This window comes from Melanerpes formicivorus, unplaced genomic scaffold, assembly GCF_026170545.1.
Source record: "Melanerpes formicivorus ecotype bairdi unplaced genomic scaffold, bMelFor1.0.p_v2 SCAF_28, whole genome shotgun sequence".
Lineage (NCBI taxonomy): Eukaryota > Metazoa > Chordata > Aves > Piciformes > Picidae > Melanerpes > Melanerpes formicivorus.
Genome location: NW_027142380.1, coordinates 5,550,845 through 5,572,364, shown reverse-complemented (window position 1 = coordinate 5,572,364; position 21,520 = coordinate 5,550,845). Strand labels below are relative to the sequence as shown.

Genomic DNA, 21,520 nt, shown 5'->3' with positions numbered 1-21,520 from the left:
CTGAAGAAATGGAAGGAGGTATAAACTGGAAGACAATAAACAGTACAGAGAGGCAGCCAGACTGATGCAGGACACACAGTAACCAAAACCAGTCTATGCTGGGTCTGATACCAGCCTATATGATGCCCTCTATTAATATAGTGCAAGGTATAGTACATACCAGACCTCTGCGTGGTATGAGGTGCAAGCCCAAGAGTTATGTTTCACAAAAAAGTGCTATTCCAAGATCTCATTAAGGCACTGAGATCTTTTCAGCCCACTGGTGTTGCCAGTCTAGCAGCAGCTGTGACTGCAGACAGGACTGCTCTGTTAGGTGTGACTACTCTTGTCACCAGCTAAGGTGAAACATCTCCCTTTATGTTACATACTTGTAACTGTCTGAATACATGGTCTAGACAAAAGGAGAATGAGCATATTCACTGAATGCCATAGTGTCTTGTTAACCCTGCTTTATGTTTAGGCAGTTCTCTTTTCTCTAGTGGTACACTCAGGTTTTGCTACAAGGTTTTGTTTCTACACAGTGCTGCACTTCTTTTGTTAGGCTATTCAGAGAGTTTATGTTTTTCATGAACTTCCGTAATCACTGAACCACTTGCTGGTGTCCAACTGATTGTAATGAAAGTGAAACCTGCATCCACACCAAAAGATTTTATTGAAACAGGAAAACACAGCAAGCAATCTACAAAACCTGCTGAAATAGTACCCCATGACCCCAAAGTAGGTAGCAAAGAAAGCTACTTTTAAATCAATATTTAATTCGGCAGAAAAATCAATGCCCCTCCCTCTGCAATCCATAAAGTTCATCAGGAAAAAATTACCCCTCACATATTAGCAGCCCTTTCACCCTACAGGCTCAGAAATTAATTGCAATAGACAATTTCAAGCCCTGTAACAGGCTGGAATGACATGCTAGAAGGTATTTTGCACCCTGTGAATTAAAACATGGGTTAGATATGAACACCTATTTTTGCCTAGCCTTTGGTAAAGGCAAACATCCCTTCTCCAGCTACAGCCGGCTACAGTCACAAGAAGTATGCAGGTTTTATGCTCACCTTTTTGCAGACACTGTGCAGGACATAAACAATCCTGCACAACAAGTCTTGTTTTGTCAGCATCCAAATAATTCCTCTTAAGGCAGCAACATCTTGTCTTTATTCTTCCATGTGGGTATTCCAGCCCGGCTGTGAAATAGTTAAAGAGCTTTGCTGCACAGCACTCACGGATTGGGATCCCTGTCAGTGAGCTTGTGCCCTTGGATATAGATGCTCCACATCTGACTCTGGGCAATCTCTTAATCTGTGAACTTTACTTTACACTCTAAATACCTTGCTGTTAAATGCTTTTAAATATAATGGCTTGCTGTTGGATATGCTTTAAAATACAGTGTATAAAATGTTGTCAACCTAGCCAAGATTCTGCTTCATATTTAATATATCAATGTTTCTTTATAGAATATTTGCCTGCATAATAGACTGAATCATGTCATGTCATGCATGACAGAGCCTGCCTTTTCATTACATCGCCTTTTCCCCAAGTAACTTTACTGTTTTGTTTTGTTATGTGTTTTCTTTTCTGTCGCTTTCAGACTGTTCGACAATCTAAATTCAGGAAAGAAATATCTATACTTTTTAAAGGCTTCAAAGTCTTTGTGGGGATACAGTCACAACTCATCAAAGAAATATAGCCTCTGAGAGGTTGTTTTCTTCCACTGCATCCCACAGCTCAGATCTTTATGTTTTTTTCTGTATTCATAGTCCTACATTGTCTCTGACAGAAGTTCAGTGGAATTGTCTTTCTACCCCCTCTGTCAGGGTTCTCAACATGGCTGGAACTGAGTGTTACAGGCCTACAGTCTGTCTCTGCCGAGAGACCTGAACTCATTATACAGTAGGCCACTGGCAAAAAAAGTAGCAGCACATCTCTTGCAAATTGATGCATCACTTCTACTGTTTTCAGTCACTGTATGTTATAATCCTGAGATGTTTCCTTTTTACACAGAGTCAGATGGTTAGGTATCAAAAAGGTGGGGCACAGCTGTTATTATTGCTCCCCTTAGTGTTGCCTCTGTTGGTATAAACCTTTTTAAAGTGGGTTGCTTCACTATTTTTTCTCTTTATTCCTGAAAGTTATTATTTAAAGTGTTCTCTATTTTAGGTACTCCTCTTCAGTGCTTAGCTTTAACAACATGTCAAAGATCTCACACAGTGTCAAAATATGGCACCCTGGCTTCACACAGCAGCAAGAAGAAGACATGAAGAGTGTTTTTGAAGCTTCCCTTTATTCTGTTGCTTCCAGCTACATACAAGTTCCACTAATACCCAGCACACAATTTGAAAATGAAAAAGGCAAGCTGCTCTTTGCATGCACAGGTTGATGACTCAGCAGTAGACAGAGTTCATATATTTGCTAAAGACAGTACAACCAGAACGTTCGATCCTACCTAGATAAAAAGCACCCCTGTCCTGCTTGCTTCCAGGAGCCCTCCTGTTAAATTCATATAAATTATTAATGGATGGAAGTTTTGTGGATGTATGCAACAACTGAGCTCAGTGAATTAGGAGGCAATTTACCATTCTAATGTGCATTTTCTTTCTTTCTTTTTTTAATAAATAAAATGATTCCCTGTTTTCTAGACTTGAGCTTTCATTACCCTTCCTCTACTCATCACTGTATTGACTGTTTAGCCAATTTCTGTTGTTTGTTTGTTTGTTTTACATTTAGAGACAAGCAGACATGAACAGAACAAAGGAATGAAGAATAGTGAAGGACTGAGACAGTCACAGACTGAGGGAGAGTTGCACAACAGGATCCTTTATAGAATCATAATCTGTTGAGGTTGGAAGAGACCTTTGAGACGGAGTGCAACCACTACCACTAAACTACGTGCCTGTAGTGACACTTTAAGACGCAGTCTTGTTTCAAATTCTTCAGTCACCTAGAGTGAGACTATTTTAGTCACTTTGTTGCAGTTTTACTACTCCCTTGCATTAGCCTTGGGGATGCCCCCTGTGGTGTATCTTTCACATTCTCTAGGAAATTTACACAGATGTGAAGCTCACCTTCTGCAGTTGACACAAGAATATTTACAATGTAACATGCACATAATGAAATGTCTTTCATTCCACTGTTCACAGTTTTCTGAGTAAGAGCCCACGCTATTGGTGAGGAAAAGGGAAAGTTTGAGGCTCACCTGACTTTACCGAAGTTGTAAAAATAACTGTGTGACTAAGAAAAGGTGTGATTAGCCCAATTCTTTTCCAGTCTAAGTTAGCAGAGTATCCAATTTATGAAAACATAAAGGCTCCCTGCTTCATTGCTGAGACAGTGGTCTTCTTCCTGACATATATCCCCTCCTGGAGTACTGTGTCCAGTTCTGGAGCCCCTATTACAAGAGGGATATGGAGGTACTGGAAGGTGTCCAGAGAAGGGCCACGAGGATGAGCAGAGGGCTGGAGCACCTCTCCTGTGAGGACAGACTGAAGGAGTTGGGGCTGTTCAGTCTGGAGAAGAGAAGGCTCCGAGGTGACCTAACTGTGGCCTTCCAGTATCTGAAGGGGGCCTACAGGAAGACTGGGGAGGGACTTCTCAGGATCTCAGGTAGTGATAGGACTAGGGGGAATGGAATGAAACTGGAGGTGGGGCAACAAAGTCGGTATCACAGTATCACAGTATCACTTAGGTTGGAAAGGACCTCGAGGATCATCGAGTCCAACCTATCAACACAGACCCCATGACTAGACCATGGCACCAAGTGCCACATCCAATCTCCCCTTGAACGCCTCCAGGGTCGATGACTCAACCACCTCCCTGGGCAACCGGTTCCAATGCCGAATGACTCGCTCGGTGAAGAACTTCCTCCTCACCTCGAGTCTGAACCTCCCCTGGCGCAGCTTGAGACTGTGTCCCCTTGTTCTGGTGCTGGTTGCCTGGGAGAAGAGACCAACTCCCTCCTGGCTACAACCACCTTTCAGGTAGTTGTAGAGGGCAATAAGGTCACCCCTGAGCCTCCTCTTCTCCAGGCTAAACAATCCCAGCTCCCTCAGCCTCTCCTCATAGGGCTTGTGTTCAAGGCCTCTCCCCAGCCTTGTTGCCCTTCTCTGGACACGCTCAAGTGTTTCAATGTCCTTCTTAAACTGAGGAGCCCAGAACTGGACACAGTACTCAAGGTGCGGCCTAACCAAAGCAGAGTACAGGGGCACTATGACCTCCCTGCTCCTGCTGGCCACACTATTCCTAATGCAGGCCAGAATGCTATTGGCCCTCCTGGCCACCTCCTGGCCACCTGAGCACACTGCTGGCTCATAGCACACTGCTGGTGAGGGGCTTGGAACACAAGCCCTATGAGGAGAGGTTGAGGGAGCTGGGGCTGCTTAGCCTGGAGAAGAGGAGACTCAGGGGTGACTTTATTGCTGTCTACAACTACCTGAAGGGAGGTTGTAGACAGGCAGAGGTTGGTCTCTTCTCCCAGGCAGCCAGCACCAGAACAAGAGGACACAGTCTCAGGCTGCGCCAGGGGAGGTTCAGGCTGGAGGTCAGGAGGAAGTTTTACACAGAGAGAGTGATTGCCCATTGGAATGGGCTGCCCAGGGAGGTGGTGGAATCACCATCACTGGAGGTGTTCAGGAGGAGACTTGATGGGGTGCTTGGTGCCATGGTTTAGTTGATTAGGTGGTGTTGGATGATAGGTTGGACGCGATGATCTTGAAGGTCTCTTCCAACCTGGTCTGGTCTGGTCTATTCTATTCTATTCAGGCTGGATGTGAGGAGGAAGTTCTTCCCCATGAGAGCGGTGAAGCCCTGGAATGGGTTGTTCAGGGAGGTGGTTGGGCCGCTGTCCCTGGGGGAGTTTAAGACCAGGCTGGATGAGGCTGTGGACAGCCTGATCTAGTGTGGGGTGTCCCTGCCCATGGCAGGGAAGTTGGAACTAGATGATCCTTGCGGTCCCTTCCAACCCTGACTGACACTATGATACTATGTATCATCATGAGCTCAGGTATATTACTTAGAAAAAAAATTGTTAACAAACCCCCCTGCATTCATCTCTGCTAGATATAATGAGTTTGTATTTGTGAAGTGGTTTTATGGTTAAATGAAAAGTTAATGATAAACAGCCCTTCTGAGTGGCTGGATACACCATCCCTGTGCTGGGTATGACATTGGTCTTCAGCAAATAATGGTTTGTGAGGTAATCTGTGTGGCTGAGAAAATGAATATACTATTTCATTGTTAATGAGCACTGCTGAAGTGAAAAGGAAATGCAAAACCACTTAAAATGATGCTTTACCTGTGATAAGGCAAATGTTTTGGGTTTGGAATGTTTTCACCTGAATGCTATCAACTATAGAGGCTTAAGGATTAGTTCTTAATAGATGCACCTTATGCAATGTTTTTTTAAACCTTAATTGCAAAAATAATCCTGGTTGTTTTGCATTAACTAGGTTGCTGCTAAATGGCTTAGCTATAATCTAGCCTTTTATGCATCCTGGGGAAGGTAAGAGAAAGGCAGCACTCATGATAGACATAGGGAGGAATGTTTGGAAGCTTAGGAGGAATGTCCTTTGATAACAACCTCTTTCCCTCTACCCTCTTTTATTTTGCAGTTCTCTTCCTTCCCTTCCTTACTTTTGAGGGTAAGGTGTTGGAATTACTCATTAGCTGTTTCCAAATTCCTATATCCCAGGTGAGTTTTCTATCAATAATGTGTATCTTCACTCACACACTCACATACCCTTGTACCCCATACTCTGAGAAAGCTGGCTCTTATCTGCTCTGCTAATTGCTTGATAAACCTGTTTGGTCTACATTGTATTTGGTTTACATACACATAGAAGGAAACTAAATGTGAAGACAATGAATCTCTATACCTTTTCTCCTCACACTTTGAAGATCAAGCATCTTCTGCTCTAGAGATTTAAAAAAAAAAGGTAATAATCATGTTGTTGTAACTAATCCAGACTGTGCATTTCACAGTATCACCAAAGTTTGAAGAGACCTCAAAGATCATCAAGTCCAACCTGTCACCACAGACCTCATGACTAGACCATGGCACCAAGTGCTACATCCAATCCCCTCTTGAACACCTCCAGGGATGGTGACTCCACCACCTCCCTGGGCAGCCCATTCCGATGACAAATGACTCTCTCACTGAAGAACTTTCTCCTCACCTCCAGCCTAAACTTCCCCTGGCACAGCTTGAGACTGTGTCCTCTTGTTCTGATGCTGGTTGCTTGAGAGAAGAGACCAACTCCCTCCTGGCTACAACCACCCTTCAGGTAGTTGTAGAGAGCAATAAGGTCTCCCCTGATCCTCCTCTTCTCCAGGCTAAACAACCCCAGCTCCCTCAGCCTCTCCTCATAGGGCATGTGCTCAAGGCCTCTCCCCAGCCTTGTTGCCCTTTTCTGGACACATTAAAGTGTCTCGATGTCCTTCTTGAACTGAGGGGCCCAGAACTGGACACAGTACTCAAGGTGTGGCCTAACCAGTGCAGAGTACGGGGGCACAATGACTACCCTGCTCCTACTGGCCACACTATTCCTGATGCAGGCCAGGATGCCATTGGCCTTTTGTATAGTGTTTATATTTGTATAGTGTTTTTCAATATACTAAGTCTAAACAATAAAAAAATAGTAAGGAAGCTTCTCCACTATTTATATGCAATGAAAATGCTTTTCATAGCATTAAATAATAGTGTTACTTAGCATTAAATGATAGTGTTACTTGCAATCCACACACATTATCTGAAATCTTCTACACCTGCTATATATATATAAACCTAATGCAGATAGCCATAATAGTTTGTATGAATTGGAAACACTGAGCTTACAGAACCACAGTCATGACACTAAAAACTAAATTATATTCCCTCCATCATAATACCAAAGTCAGTATGCAATATTCTCAAAGAATAAGCACAGAGTAAAACCTAGGTTGATACTGGGTTCCATACACTATTGCTGAATGCTATCAAAAAGCTGCATCTTTAGATTCTTTATTGAAACATATTACATTACTTAAAACATCATGACAGAGACAAAACTGTGCAATTTCAGATTTTTCCAGTACCTCAGCTTGTATGAAACCACAGACTTTTGTCAATTGAAGATTAATTTATTTGCTGATTAAGTTTCAATACAGTTGTTTAGCCCTGATTTTTTTATTAAAGAAACATGTCTAAGAGTTTAAGTTCTAAGCACTGACAGGAATACCCTCCTTTGTTCCCACTTACACCTTGGACTAGAAGATGGGGATTTGACTCTTGTTTATCCAAATATATCCTCATAGACCACTGAATAAATAACGCTCAGCACAACAAAGGCTTGAATTTAATGCTAAACTCTGCTTCAACAGAGGTGAATTTAATAGGACCTGTTGTAAAACTGCAAGGGTCTCTCATCTGCCACTCAATTAGAATAGAACAGAATTAACCAGGCTGGAAAAGACCTTTGAAGTCATCGAGTCCAACCTATCATCCAACACTATCTAATCAACTAAACCATGGCACCAAGCACCCCATCCAGTCTCTTCCTAAACATCTCCAGTGTTGGCGACTCCACCACCTTCCACCACATTCCAACAGCTAACAACTCTCTGTCAAGAACTTTCTCCTCATCTCCAGCCTAAACCTCCCCTGGTGCAGCTTGAGACTGTGTCCTCTTCTTCTGATGCTGCTTGCCTGGGAGAAAAGACTGACCCCCACCTGGCTACAACCTCCCCTCAGGTAGTTGTAGACAGCAATAAGGTCTCCCCTGAGCCTCCTCTTCTCCAGGCTAAGCAACCCCAGCTCCCTCAGTCTCTCCTCATAGGGCTTGTGCTCCAGACCCCCCCCCCCAGCCTCATTGCCCTTCTCTGGACATGTTCCAACAACTCAACATCTTTCCTAAACTGAGGGGCCCAGAACTGGACACAGTACTCAAGGTGTGGCCTAACCAGTGCTGACTACAGGGGCACAATGACTTCCCTGCTCCTGCTGGCCACACTATTCCTGATGCAGGCCAGGATGCCATTGGGCTTCTTGGCCAGCTGGGCACACTGCTGGCTCATGTTTAGGTGGCTATCAACCAGTACCCCCGGGTCCCTTTATGCAAATTATTTTCTCAACCCATCATCGTTAATTGGTAATTTGTGTGAACTATTTAATGTCAACTCTGTCACTCATAGCTGGATTATCTAGAGTGTGCATCAACCAGAAACAGACACACAAACACCCAGCAGGCTCATATTGCAGCTGGGTCTGCCAAAACCAGGCCATTTGACTCCCGAGCTTGCTTCCAACTGTAGACATGCTACACCAGTATCCACACCAGCCCCTCAATCTTTCTTGATAGATGGAATGAGGTATTTTCTGAAATCTGGCTTCTGGGACTCACTTTCATGAAAGCAGAGCTCAGCCTGGGTACTCACGTTAGATTTTGTGTCCGTGCGATGAGTCCTGAGCTATCAGGCCTCTGCCTTAAGCACTGTCCCCCAGGTGCAACTGAATTCATTGGTTGGGTTTTGGTGTTAGCTAACAGGTTTTACCTGCGGCCAAAGAACAAACAGAATCTCTTTACAGAGGTCAGATTAAAGTGCTTATGAAAAGTTAGCTAGATCCCAGCAGGGCTTACTACCTTGGGTCAATTTACCACTTCCTATTAAAAGAACAAAACAAAACAGGTGGTTTTAGTAACGAAAAATAAAATGAAAAACAACCAAAGCCAGGCAACTCAGAGGACAAACCAGTCACGGCAGCACCTCCAGCAGCTCAAGGCCGTCACCTCGCACTGCCCAGCCCCTCCGCACATCTCTGCCTCCATCGTTCCCAGACACTGCCTCACCTCTGACCACCCGCACGCTGCCGTGCTCAGCACACTCACATCCACCCCACACAGCACCTCTCAGGCCCACCCCTCGCAGTCTCCCCCGCGAGAGATCTCTCCCCCGCGAGAGATCCCTCCCTGGCGTCGCGCCCGGGCCGCCCCTTTTCCTTCCTCCGCAGGGGTGGGCGCCGCGGGGCCGCGCCGGGCTTCCGCCCGGGGAGTGGGGCAGGGCGGAGACAGCGGCGGCCGGGAGGGCACGCGGCGCGGCTAAGATGGCGGCTCCCTTGGCTGGGCAGGCGCGGGTTATGCTGCGGGACCTGTCCCTGAGATCCGCCCGCCTACGGGGCAGATTCGCGGTGAGTGAGCCCGGCCCTGGCCACCGCATCCTTCCGGCTCTGCCGGTGGCCCTGGAGCTGAAGAAGGGCGGCAGGCAGCGCACCTGGCACGCTGCGGAGTCTCTCCTTAGGAGCCGCCCTACTCCCCGTCCTCTCAACCATCACTTTCCTCCTTCTAAAGCCGCTTGTCCCCCGCGGCCACGGTAATCACAGCCTTCTCCTGTTGCTCGCAGTTGCAGGGGGACCTTTCGCTTCCCGCCATGGCGGAGGTCGGGTTCCGTCTCCCGGAGGATGCATTGAGCCCGAAGCCCTCCCGGGCTCTTGTCGGTGAAAATAAGCAGACCTGGCAGCTCTCGTTCGGCCGTGCTCGGCACTTTGCGGGATCGGGGCAAGGGGCAGGCAGCGGTGCTGCAGCCGCAGTCAGCCTGATCAGGGCTGAACTGACCAAAGCGTGACCAGAAACGCCAGCTCTGACAGCCTCCTTGCTCCTAGAGCTGTAAATGCTTACGGTTATTTCAGCAGCAGAAACAAGTAACACTGTGCACGAAGTAATATAATCTATCTGAACATGTTTCGAGTGCCAGCGTTGAGTTGGCCTTGGCTTTGTGCTGGTGGCCGAGGGCAGGCTGGAGTGAGGATGCCCAGTCGTGTGCTTCTCTGGGCTGGCCATAGCTCTGACTGCCCGCATGTCTTGAAGTGTGATGGGAAAGAATAAATGGTCCTCATTGAAGGGGCTGTGCTGAGAAGCTCTCATGAAGTCTATCAGGAGTTCTTTGTCACCTCAACTGCAGACGTGCTGCGGGAAATGACGCAGTACTTTTTAGGCAGTTCTGGTGCCTTTGGCAACCAACCTCTTTATTTTTTCCTTATTGGATCTGCAGCTTCATGGAAATCTACTTTAGTTCTCTCAAGGATAAGTACTTCCCCAGAAGCTGAAGCCTCTGGAAGGAAAGAAGTGTGTTTCTGGGTGGTTCTGCTCCTACAATAAGAAAGCTGGGGGAAACTGAAACTTCCCTGATTTGTGCACGTCCTTCCTATTCTTACAGGTCGCTGACTAGAAGGCTTTTGTGGTGCTTGAGTTTGGAGCATAGCCAGGAGGGGGTTGGTCTCTTCTCCCAGGCAATCAGCACCAGAACAAGAGGACACAGTCTCAAGCTGCACCAGGGGAAGTTTAGGCTGGAGATGAGGAGAAAGTTCTTGACAGAGAGTTGTTAGCTGTTGGAATGTGCTGCCCAGGGAGGTGATGGAGTCACCATCCCTGGAGGTGTTCAAGAGGGGACATGGCACTTGGTGCCATGGTTTAGTAGTCATGAGGTCTTGGGTGACAGGTTGGACTTGATGATCTTTGAGGTCTTTTCCAGCCTTACTGATTCTATGATAGTCTGTCCAGAGTCGCATCCGAGTGAAGAGTAGAAGGTGCTTCGGTTGAGCTTGGTCTCAAGCCTTCTCTTTATCTGATGCTCAGTGGGGATTTGAGATAGGGGTCATGATTAGGAATCCATCTTCTGTCGTCTCTTTCAAAGTGCAGAGTGATCTTGTAAGTTATCCCACTGAAATCACTGCATGTCAGCTCAGACTCTTGGGTGTTCTTGGGATATTAAGGTGGACAGCTTTCTTTCCTGTGAAAAAAAATCTGTATGTGTTACTTATGAAACAGAGGTATTGAGCTTGCACTATAAGTCATATTTTATTATTCTGTTTTTGAACTCTTGACAGATACTGAGAGCATCTCCCAAGATCTGATCTTTCCAAATAGATTATTTTCAAGAACCTCATCAATACTGTGTAACAACAATTCAGGTTCTTAATTTAAAAGGAAATAAGTTTCCTGGAGATTCATCCTAATTTTTGGAGTGTTACATTATAGAATTCCCATCTACATAATCTGATCTTCCACTGTTTCAGAATTTAAACTACAGAGAAGTTCATCATCCAGGATCTGGATTTCTGTGCTACACATCTGAGAGTCTTTTGCTTGCAAGGTTTTCTCACTTGTATCATTCATTACTTAACTAAACCCTGAAGTTACATTTACTTGTATATGATAAACCAGCAAAACCCATCCTCTTCTCAAAGCCTGACACATGCTTTTCACAGATAAGGGTCTGCCATATGATAATGGTATAATCAAGAAATACCAGTCTCAGGACCGTTGTTTTGGTAACCCTGTGTGAGTAGACTCTTAATGTGATTTCAAATCTTTCCCCATAAGCCTCATGACTTACTACTGAGTGCTGTTTGTATCTGTTGCAAAATTTCTCGTGCCAAAACTGCTGATCCTTTTGGTAGCTGTGTTGAAACAAGCTTTTTGAGAGGTTTGGTTGTGTGCTGTCGTAATCTAATCGCTAACGTTGCTCTGTGTAACTTCATTTTAGGGGTGGAATAAGTGGTTCTTGATCCTATCACGTGAAAAGTTTTTATCATCCTTCTGCTTTCCCTTTGGCTCTTTACCTTTTCATAACTGTTAAACATTTCTTATTCTTTGTATTTTTTATATTCTTGATAGATTCAGTGCTTTGTACTTCTGAAGTTTCAGTCTGACCGAGTGTTTCAGGAAGATAAAAGATAGATTTCAGTTGTCTGCAGTGCATGTGGACAAGCGTATTTAGACCTGCTTGTACTGGAGCAATATTTGTAAAGAGCTGTGACAAACGCTCCAGGGACCACTCTGTAGCAGAATTCAATCTTGTTGGCTAGCAACAAATAGGCTTCATTGAAGGCTGTTTATTTGAATAGGAGTTGGATTGGGCCCTTTGGGAGAATGCTGTGTTTTCAAAATAGCTTCAGATGCAGTGGATTTCAGCGATGAATATAAATGAGGAACAATTAAATCAGAATCATAAAACAGCAACCAAAAAGTGCTTAAGGTAACTCTCCAGCTTCCTAATGCAGTGAGCAGATTGGCTGGTGTGCTGTGCACCCTCTCCTAGCCTTCAAAATGCTCCTCAGTCCTGCCATAATGCTGCCAAATTTCATTCATGTTGAGAATATTATTAAAAAAAAAAAAGGAATTAAAAAAAAGGATGGAATGAAACAATATTCCTGTTGTAAAATCTGCTGAATGCTCCATATGTTAAAAATTGGGAACTGTACAAGGTTGCTCACCGCGAATGCCTTCAATTTCTAGGCTCGAATACCTATAAAGCCTCATTAATGCTAAACAGAAAGTTCTGGCTTAGTTAAGCAGCTATCAGCTGTGAGTTTAGTAATCTTCCATGCAACAGAAAGCCTTGCTGAAAATAACTTTCAATTCATGACTTCAGCAGCCACGTTGGTGCCAAATTCTTACTTTTTATCTTGGCTTTGTGTTAAGTTCTCGAAAGATTCTTGAAGGTTCCCACTGTTTCCCTGTTTGGCTTTTCCTAGTTGGCAGTTTTGCTCCAAGTTCTAAGGTTTTACACTTAGAGGCAGGAAATACATGAGCCTACAGACTTTCACAAACAGTTTTTCTGCAGGAACCTAAACCAAATGACAGGAAAGCCCTCCTCAAACTAGAGAAGACTGAAATGCCAAAGTGGAGCAGCTGTTTGGCCCGCTCCTGTGTGGCAGTTCTGTTAAACACATGGTTATTGAATCCCTTTTTGAGATAAAAGAAGGAAATAAAAACATAAATATAGCCTTAGACTGTGATTAGTTTTTATTTTTTTTAAAATGATTTTTTCACTTAGTTTTATATTGGTGGAACATCTGCCTTGGGAGCAATTTGGCTCTGGCACAAACATTCACAGCTTTGTTTTGAAGCAGAAAAAGCTGCACTTTGCTGCATTTATTTACCTTTCTTTGTACCTCATGTAGCTATAATCAAGGGATAGGGCTAATTAGACAAGGAGAAACAGCCTTCGCAAGTATGACATTAGGTTGAGAATTAGCAGGGACACCTGTGGTGGATAAGTAAACCCTTCCTCCTGTCCTTCCATTTGAAGTCCCAACCAGTCATCCCAAAGAAGCTCCATACCTTGCTTGGGTATATTTAAGATTCATTAAAGTTTTTGTTACAGAGACAGGTGCTTTTTCATTGATCTTCCTCCTGAGGCACTAGATTAAAGTGTCAATAGACAAACTGTGTTTTCATACAAGTATCTGAGTGATTGTTTTCACTGTGTTTCTCTCTGGAAAAGTCAGTGCATATGGCAATTTTATTTCTTAACAAGAAGCCCTTTCCTTTGCCCTTTCTGGCTGATGACTGCCAGCAAGGATGCTATGAAGAAAGTGTGAAGATGCTGAGATTCTTTTGGGAATACCTAAAGTGAGGGTTAAGAAACACTTGGCGTTTGGTTGTTTCTTAGAAGTTGATAATTTCTCTATTTCCCCTGCTCATTTAAAAGGTTCATTTTTAATAAAAATTGGAAATGTATCCATTTAAGGCTCAGAAATATGATTGCCCCCCCTCCCTGTTTTGGTGACTCACAGGTAGGGTTCCAGGATGACTTAATGCCAGTTGATACATTTTGTTACTGCTGTTTACCACACCTGTAGCAAGTAGTTTAGCTCATTATTGCCTTGCCCAGTCCAATCTTGTGTGCATGTCTGAGACTGTAATCTGCAGTTTTGAGCATACACTCTAAGGATTTTCTCCAGAAAATTCCCCTCTTTAAAACTCTCTGCTGAGAAAGCCAATTCCCCACCCCATAGCATTTGACTAAAACACGGGACATAGAAATCATGTTATCTGTGCAAGTGATTATGACACTAATTTTGCAACAGGTAATTAAACATCCATAATTAACAGCTGGCTCTGGATCTTGTCCAGTTCTGGGCCCCTGGATGTTGAGACTCTTAAAAGTGTCCAGAGAAGGGCAACAAGGCTGGGGAGAGGCCTTGAGCACAAGCCCTGCGAGGAGAGGCTGAGGGAGCTGGGGTTGTTTAACCTGGAGAAGAGGAGGCTCAGGGGAGACCTTCTTGCTGTCTACAACTACCTGAAGGGAGGTTGTAGCCAGGAGGGAGTTGGTCTCTTTTCTCAAGCAACCAGCACCAGAACAAGAGGACACAGTCTCAAGCTGTGCCAGGGGAAGTTTAGGTTAGAGGTGAGGAGAAAGTTCTTCAGTGAGAGAGTCATTCGCCATTGGAATGTGCTGCCCGGGGAGGTGGTGGAGTCACCATCCCTGGAGGTGTTCAAGAGGGGACTGGACGTGGCACTTGGTGCCGTGGTTTAGTCATGAGGTCTGTGGTGACAGGTTGGACTTGATGATCTTTGAGGTCTCTTCCAACCTTGGTGATTGTGTGATTCTTATTTTAACTAGATGACATAGTAAGAGGAGGCATGAACTCAAAGTTAAGACTGACTTGTGAAAAATTCCTTAATAGCAGAGGTATGCTGTGCTGTTGAGTAGATGCTGTTAATTCTCTATTGCATGAATGATACTTCAACCAGTCTAAACTGTAAGCTGACCCTCCCCTGCCTTCGAGATTGTAATGAGCTAAGAACCCAAGATTGATGGGGTTTTGTGTGCTTGTTTTGTTTGTTTCTTTGGTGTTTTGTTTGGTTTGTTAGTGATATGCTGATGCTGATATTCTTGTTTGATTAGTGGCTAAATGCTGACAGTGAAGGAATTGAAAAATATCAAGTATTTACACTTATTTGTTGGAGTACTTCAGTTAAAATTTTATTCTGATAGCACAACGATTTTGCATGCCATAAATAAAAGTTCTTGAGTGTCACTTTTTTGTTTTGTCTGTTTAAAATGTGCCAGTTTGTTCAGCAGATTTACCCAGGAGGTTTTGTGGTGTTTTTTTCCTGGTGCCTGTCTGGTTTCCTAAACTACAAGAGTGTGCATCCCAAAATTGAATTACAGTGTGTTTTATTTCTGTGAGATTCTTACGAGTGTTTAAGTTTAGAATCACAAGTCATAAAGCTCTAGGCACAGTTCCTGTTGGGCATGAATGTAAGTTGGGCTGTTTCACTCAAAGTTGGTTTAGAATAGAATAGAATTAACCAGGCTGGAAAAGACCTTTGAGGTCATCGAGTCCAACCTATCATCCAGCACTATCTAATCAACTAAACCATGGCACCAAGTGCCCCATCAAGTCTCTTCCTAACACCTCCAGTGATGGTGACTCCACCACCTCCCTGGGCAGCACATTCCAATGGCAAATCTCTCTTTCTATGAAGAACTTCTTCCTAACATCCAGCCTAAACCTCCCCTGATGCAGCTTGAGACTGTGTCCTCTTCTTCTGATGCTGCTTGCCTGGGAGAAAAGGCCAACCCCCACCTAGCTACAACCACCCTTCAGGTAGTTGTAGACAGCAAGAAGGTCTGCCCTGAACCTCCTCTTCTCCAGGCTAAGCAACCCCAGCTCCCTCAGCCCCTCCTCACAGGGCTTGTGCTCCAAACCCCTCCCCAGCTTTGTTGCCCTTTTCATTTAAGAAAAGCACTTTTAAAATGTTTTGGGAGTGGTACATTATTATTCATTTGGGTTTTTCTACCTTGCACCTTGGTAGTCTTTGGTTACAGATCAATTTCAGTCCACCCTGTTTGTCTTTAATTTGTGCAGCAGTGCTTTATTGATTTGTCCTAGAGAGCAAAGTGCTTCAAATTTGCCTCTATGGTTTGTGTCTTTGTGTAGTTAATGATTTGGAGTTTAGTTTTCTGCTTTTCATAATAAAAAGGTATAGATTCGTGTTGTTTACAAGCAAAGGACCAGAGGTTACATGCTTGTCTTTATCAGCTAAATTAATTTGTACAAGAGACATTCTAAATGTTGCAGCTTTGCAGTGTTCTTTCTGTGTTTGTAGAGCAAAGATGTGACTCTTCATACAAAGTGCTTAGGCATAAATTTGGCAATTTGTCTCAGGGAAGGTGTAACAGGCAAAATACACACCTTCAGGATTCAGTGGGCAGTAAATCTGTTTGGAACAAAAGGATTTTTATATGTGTGTGTGTGTATATATATATATATTTAAGATTAAATAGAAGAGTTTTATTTGTCTGAAAATGGATAGATATTTTGAGAGAGCACCAGCAGCAGTGACTTTAAGCACCCATTTGTGCATTATGCATTTAGAACACTTCAGGAGCAATAAGCAGTAACCAGTAACTGGGAAAAGATGAGAAATGGCAAGGCATTACTGGAATAGATAGTCTCTGAGGAATATAAGCAATGAGCAATAGTCTCAATTTGTGTCAGGAGGAGAGAGAGTCACACTTAGTGTAGTTACTTCTGCATTTAAATTCTTTGTGAGATGCAGAAGGTTTGTAGCAATTGTAAGGAATGGAGAATTAAGGCAAATCTTTGATTAAGTTTGAAAGGCTTGTCTTCTTGTCCAAGAGTTTTGACTGAAAAAATATCACAGAGCTGCACATTAAAAACCAGACACAAATTACTCATGGAATACTTCTTCTTTCTTTTGAGGTCCTCCTCTGAGGGATCCATGGACAAAAGAACAGTTTAATTTGACACTCAACACTTCAGTCAGAAGCCAAGACAGCAGGAGCTGCCTTATGCAGAAAGGAAGGGGGGGGAAAAGGTTCCTAATACACACTATTAATATAAAAATGTCTGGGAAGATAAAGTTGTGGGAAAACTTACATGTGCAAATTATAGCTAACAATGATTGATATAGGTAAAGCATACAGACATTTATGGTGTTTATAGAGGAAAGGTCTATTAAAAGCAACAGGATACTTTTTATTGTACACATATTACTTATTTAAGTTCTGAAGATGACATGAGAATTTATTTTCCCTTGAATTTTCTAGCTTCTTCAACTCTGCTACTCCAAACACATTGGAAACAGTGAATCTATTTAATTGAGTTCTTTCATGCAGAGTCTCAGTCTGGATTTGTTTTTTCGGTTAAATGGCTCAGATTAAAAGAGTCTAAGACAATGCCATAAATTTTGAGAACAGAACAACTGATGTTTAGAGCTTGCTTTAAACATGATGTGAAATGTTATGTGCAGCTGGAATGCAGGGAGCTTCATCCATGGAGGGCTGATGACCCAGCTGAGAACCCGTGGGTCAGACCAGTTGACAGTGTTATTGCATGTGTCTGCTACAAACAGCTTGATCAGCAAGAATCAGATGATGCACTGAACAACTGGAGGAAGTCTCAAGTTAACCCTGATGGGAAACTCCATCCAGCAGATACTGAAGAGCAGTGGACATTGCTTATTTTGATGAATGCATCATGGGCAGTAATAGGACACTGGGAACAAGACTGGGAATGTTCCAGTTGTCTTTAGTTGGTGAAGTAGTGCCATCTCCTTTGGGGAGGTAGTAATAAATAAATGAGTTAATAATAATGAATAAATAGAATAGAATTCTAGTCTATAAATGAATAAATGATAATAATGAATAAAAATGAATAAATGATAATAATGAATAAATAGAATTCTATTCTATTCTGTTCTATTCTGTCCTGTTCTATTCTATTCTATTCTACTCTGTTCTGTTCTGTTCTGTCTTGTCCTGTCCTATCCTGTCCTGTCCTGTCCTGTCCTATCCTATCCTATCCTAATAAATAAATGACCTGCAAAGGAAGGAAAAGTGTTCGTAGTTGTCACTAATCATTCTGTGGCAGCTTCTGGCCAAGCAGCCAGAGAGCTGTCTTCTTGTTTGCTCCTTTTGAGTTTGCTTCATGTCAAAGCCTAATTGTCTAATTAAAATCAAGATTTAGTAACAGTAATAGATGTGAAACACTGCATGTTAAACAAAAAATTATGTACCAGTCTTTTTTTGGGTGTGCGCTTCCAGGAGAGAAACTCTTCCAGTGCTGTAGTGGTTTGGCAAACCAGCTGTGACTTAGGCATGCAGGAGAATTATTTTTGTAGATCCTTTTCTATATTTTTTAAAATTTTACTGCTGTGGGCATTTGCATCTTTATTGCTTGGGCGTACTGTGCTGCTCAGTGCTCAAAGTCATAATCTTCTGTGATGACATAATTAGGTAGCATGGAAATTATCATGATTTGACTGCGAGTATTAAAGAGCTGGAACAAAAACCTGTGATTATGTTTCCTATTTGCTTCTTTGTGATGAGAAACAGAGCTTAAACTATCTAAATTGGTATTTTACTGGGGTTTTTCTTAAAATGCCAGTGACTCCTAACACTTGAAAAAAGTATTCTTCCAGGGTAGGATAGGTGTGAAATGGTTCTTTGATATAGATATGATTACTTCAGACAGGGATTCAGGAACATTTCTGAACTACCCCTTGACCGTGCTTTGGTTTGAAAACCTTGAATCATTTCCTAACCATTCAGGAAGCTTAATTAGGATGAAGTGTACAAAAAAATTGATAGTGGGAATACATGGAGCTTCCTGGCCGGTATCAGGAATAGTGTGGCCAGCCGAGAGCAGGGAGGTCATTCTACCATTCTACCATTCAGTACTGGTTAGGACACCTTGAATACTGTGTCCAGTTCTGGGCCCCTCAGTTTAGAAAAGAGGTTGACTTTCTGGAATATGTCCAGAGAAGGGCAACAAAGCTGGGGAGGGGTTTGGAGCACAAGCCCTATGAGAAGAGGCTAAGGGAGCTGGGGTTGCTTAGCCTGGAGAAGAGGAGGCTCAGGGGAGACCTTATTGCCTTCTACAACTACCTTAAGGGAGGTTGTAGACAGGCAGAGGTTGGTCTCTTCTTCCAGGCAACCAGCACCAGAACAAGAGGACACAGTCTCAGGCTGCACCAGGGGAGGTTTAGGCTGGATGTTAGGAAGAAGTTCTTCATAGAAAGAGAGATTGGCCATTAGAAGGGGCTGCCATGGTAGATAGTGTTGGATGATGATAGGTTGGACTCAATGATCTCAAAGGTCTTTTCCAACCTGTTCTGTTCTGTTCTATTCTACTCTGAAAAGCATTCTCTTGATATGTCAACCTGTTGCCTAACACCTCATGACTAACTAAACCATAGCTTCAAGTGCCATGTCCAGTCCTTTTTTGGCACCTCCAGGGACAGTGACTACCACCTCCCTGGGCAGCCCATTCCAGTGGCCAGTTTCTGTGAAGAACTTTCTCCTCACCTTGAGCCTAAAGTTCCCCTGGTGCAGCTTGAGACTGTGTCCTCTTGTGCTGTTGCTGGTTGCCTGGGAGAAGAGACCAACCCCCACCTGTCTACAACCTCTTTTGAGGTAGTTGTAGAGAGCAATAAGGTCTCCCCTATTAAAAAAACACAACAAAACCACAAACCAAAAACCTTTGAGACCAAAAATAGGACATTTCCCTTCAAGATACTTAGAACAACAGAATCTTCCTGATTTCTGTGGAGCAGAGAACTCATTTCACTTTTTGAATGTGGCGTGTCTCACCGACAGTCTTCTTTCGTTTGCAAAGGTAGGGAACGTGTTATGGTATTTCCTGGGACTGGTTGTGCACTTGGGTGTGATAGTTTATTTTCATCAGGTACTTCAAAGCCCTTACTTTTTAGGTCAGGAAAAGAAGTTTTTCTTAAAGCTTTGAAGTTTTAAATAAGCAAAATGAACATTATTAGACTAAAATTAATTACTAATGCAAAGCAAAGCTTGTGGTTGCTAGCACATTGACAAAAGCAGAAGCTCAATCTGTGAATTCATATTCTGGTTTCCTTTAGCCCAGCAAAAGCTTTGAAAATTGCTTCCAGAGGTATAAAGCTTCTGTAGGATCATGAAATGGTTTGGGTTGGAAGGCACCTCCAAAGGTCATCTAGTCCAACTTCCCTGCAGTGAGCAGGGCCATCCTTCACTAGATAGGTTTTTCAGAGCCTTGTTGAGCCTCACCTTGAATATCTTCAGTGATGGGGCCTCAACTGCCTTTCTGGGCAACTGTTCCAGTGTTCCATCACCTTCATGGTAAAGAACTTGTCTGTGACATCCAATCTAAATCTACTCTTCTCTAATTTCAAACCATTGCCCTTTGTCCTGTCACTGCAGGCCTTTGTCAATAGTCCCTCCCCAGCCTTCTTGTAGGCCTCCTTCAGGTACTAGATGGCTGCTATTGGGTCTTCCCAGAGCCTTCTGTTCTCTAGGCTGAACAATTCCAACTCCCTTAGCCTATCATCATAGCAGAGGTGTTCCAGCCCCCAGTCCATGAGGTCCATGTTCGTCCTGTGTTGAGGGCTCCAGGGGTTGGTGCAGTCCTCCAGGTGAGGTCTTATCAGAGCAATGTGGCAGAATCTCCTCTCTCGATCTGCTGGCCATATGTCTTCTGCTGCAGCCCAGGATGTGATTGGCCTTCTGGGCTGCAAGCACGCACTGTTGGCTCGTGTCCGGCTTCTAATCCATCAGCACCCTGGAGTCCATTTCTGCAGGGCTGCTCTCAATCTTATCCCCTAGCCTGGATTGTTATCTAGGATTACACCAGCCTAGGCATACTTGGTTCTTGGGCACATGTGAATATATGATAAATACTTTTAATATTGGTTTATTCTGAATTTTGGTTAAAGAATTCAAGGAGAAAAAAAAGGTTTGCATGTATTTTATGAAGTGCATAGGAAGGGCAGTATTTGCCCCTCTGAGTTAACTGTCAGCTTTCTGTTTAGTCAGGCTGCTTTCTGCTTTGTTTTCATCACATCCTATTTGTTATGTGACCTTGGCTTGTTGAACAACCAGAAAGTTTTCACATATCTCATGGAATAGGAGCCTGCCATGTTTCAGCTGGTTTTCAAGAGCTCCTGGTGATTCACTGCTCAGGTGAACATTAGCGGGATTGGAGTGTACTCAGCTCTGCTTGGTCAGCCTTTAAATGGTAGACAAAATTCATCAGAGATCTCCTCAGTGTCAAAAGTGTACTGTCATTTAATTTGTAGCTATTTCTATTTTGGTGTTTGTATGTAAATAGAGGCCTCAATGTTCCCCTGGGTGAAAGGGCAGGATGCAGATTGTCAGGGATTTGGCTATCTCCTGCTTATTTTGGAGGTTGATCTGTAGCACCCTGGCTGATACAATAGGCAGGTGAGGTATGGGAAATGGAGTTGAGGTCAGAGTCTTACTGTTCAAGAGGACATTCTTTTCACTATCACCTCTTCTGAGGACAGCAGTCATCACAAAATCATATCTGCAGAAACCCAGAAAGATCATCCAGGTGGTAGCTGGTAGGATCTGCCTTTTAGTGCACGAGGATGTGGGCTCGGATTCTGTTTCTTTGAGATAAGAAGAATAACAACGACAGAAGGAGCTCAAGTCTGACCCTGTGCATGTTCCTGGTAGTTGACAATGGAGCTTAGTGGGTAGGAGAGTGTGTTTACAGAATAGCTGTCAAAATCCCTGTGTGTAAGCATGCTGTAAATAAGTCTATAAGGTATAATCATTACTGGGGACTTTAAATCTGCAATGAGTGAAGGACTCGCTCTAAGTTCATTCTTGTCTCTGCTTCTTTGCATGTGAAGTAAACAGAAGGATAAATCAGAAAGCTGAGTTTATAGATGTGATTTAAAGGCACATTGGAAAAAAAAAAAGTGTAGTTTCTTTTTTTTTTCTTTTT

General features: G+C 43.4%; 1 protein-coding gene across 1 annotated transcript in view; it reads left to right on the top strand.

Moving 5' to 3' along the window:
- Window positions 1-9,025: 9,025 nt before the first annotated feature.
- Window positions 9,026-21,520, top strand: part of SUCLG2 (succinate-CoA ligase GDP-forming subunit beta) — a 152,052-nt gene continuing 139,557 nt past the window's right edge. Inside the window, exon 1 of the mRNA XM_068154320.1 lies at window positions 9,026-9,151. Coding sequence (XP_068010421.1) covers window positions 9,068-9,151 — 84 coding nt within the window. The 5' untranslated portion in view covers window positions 9,026-9,067. The remainder of the gene's footprint in view (window positions 9,152-21,520) is intronic.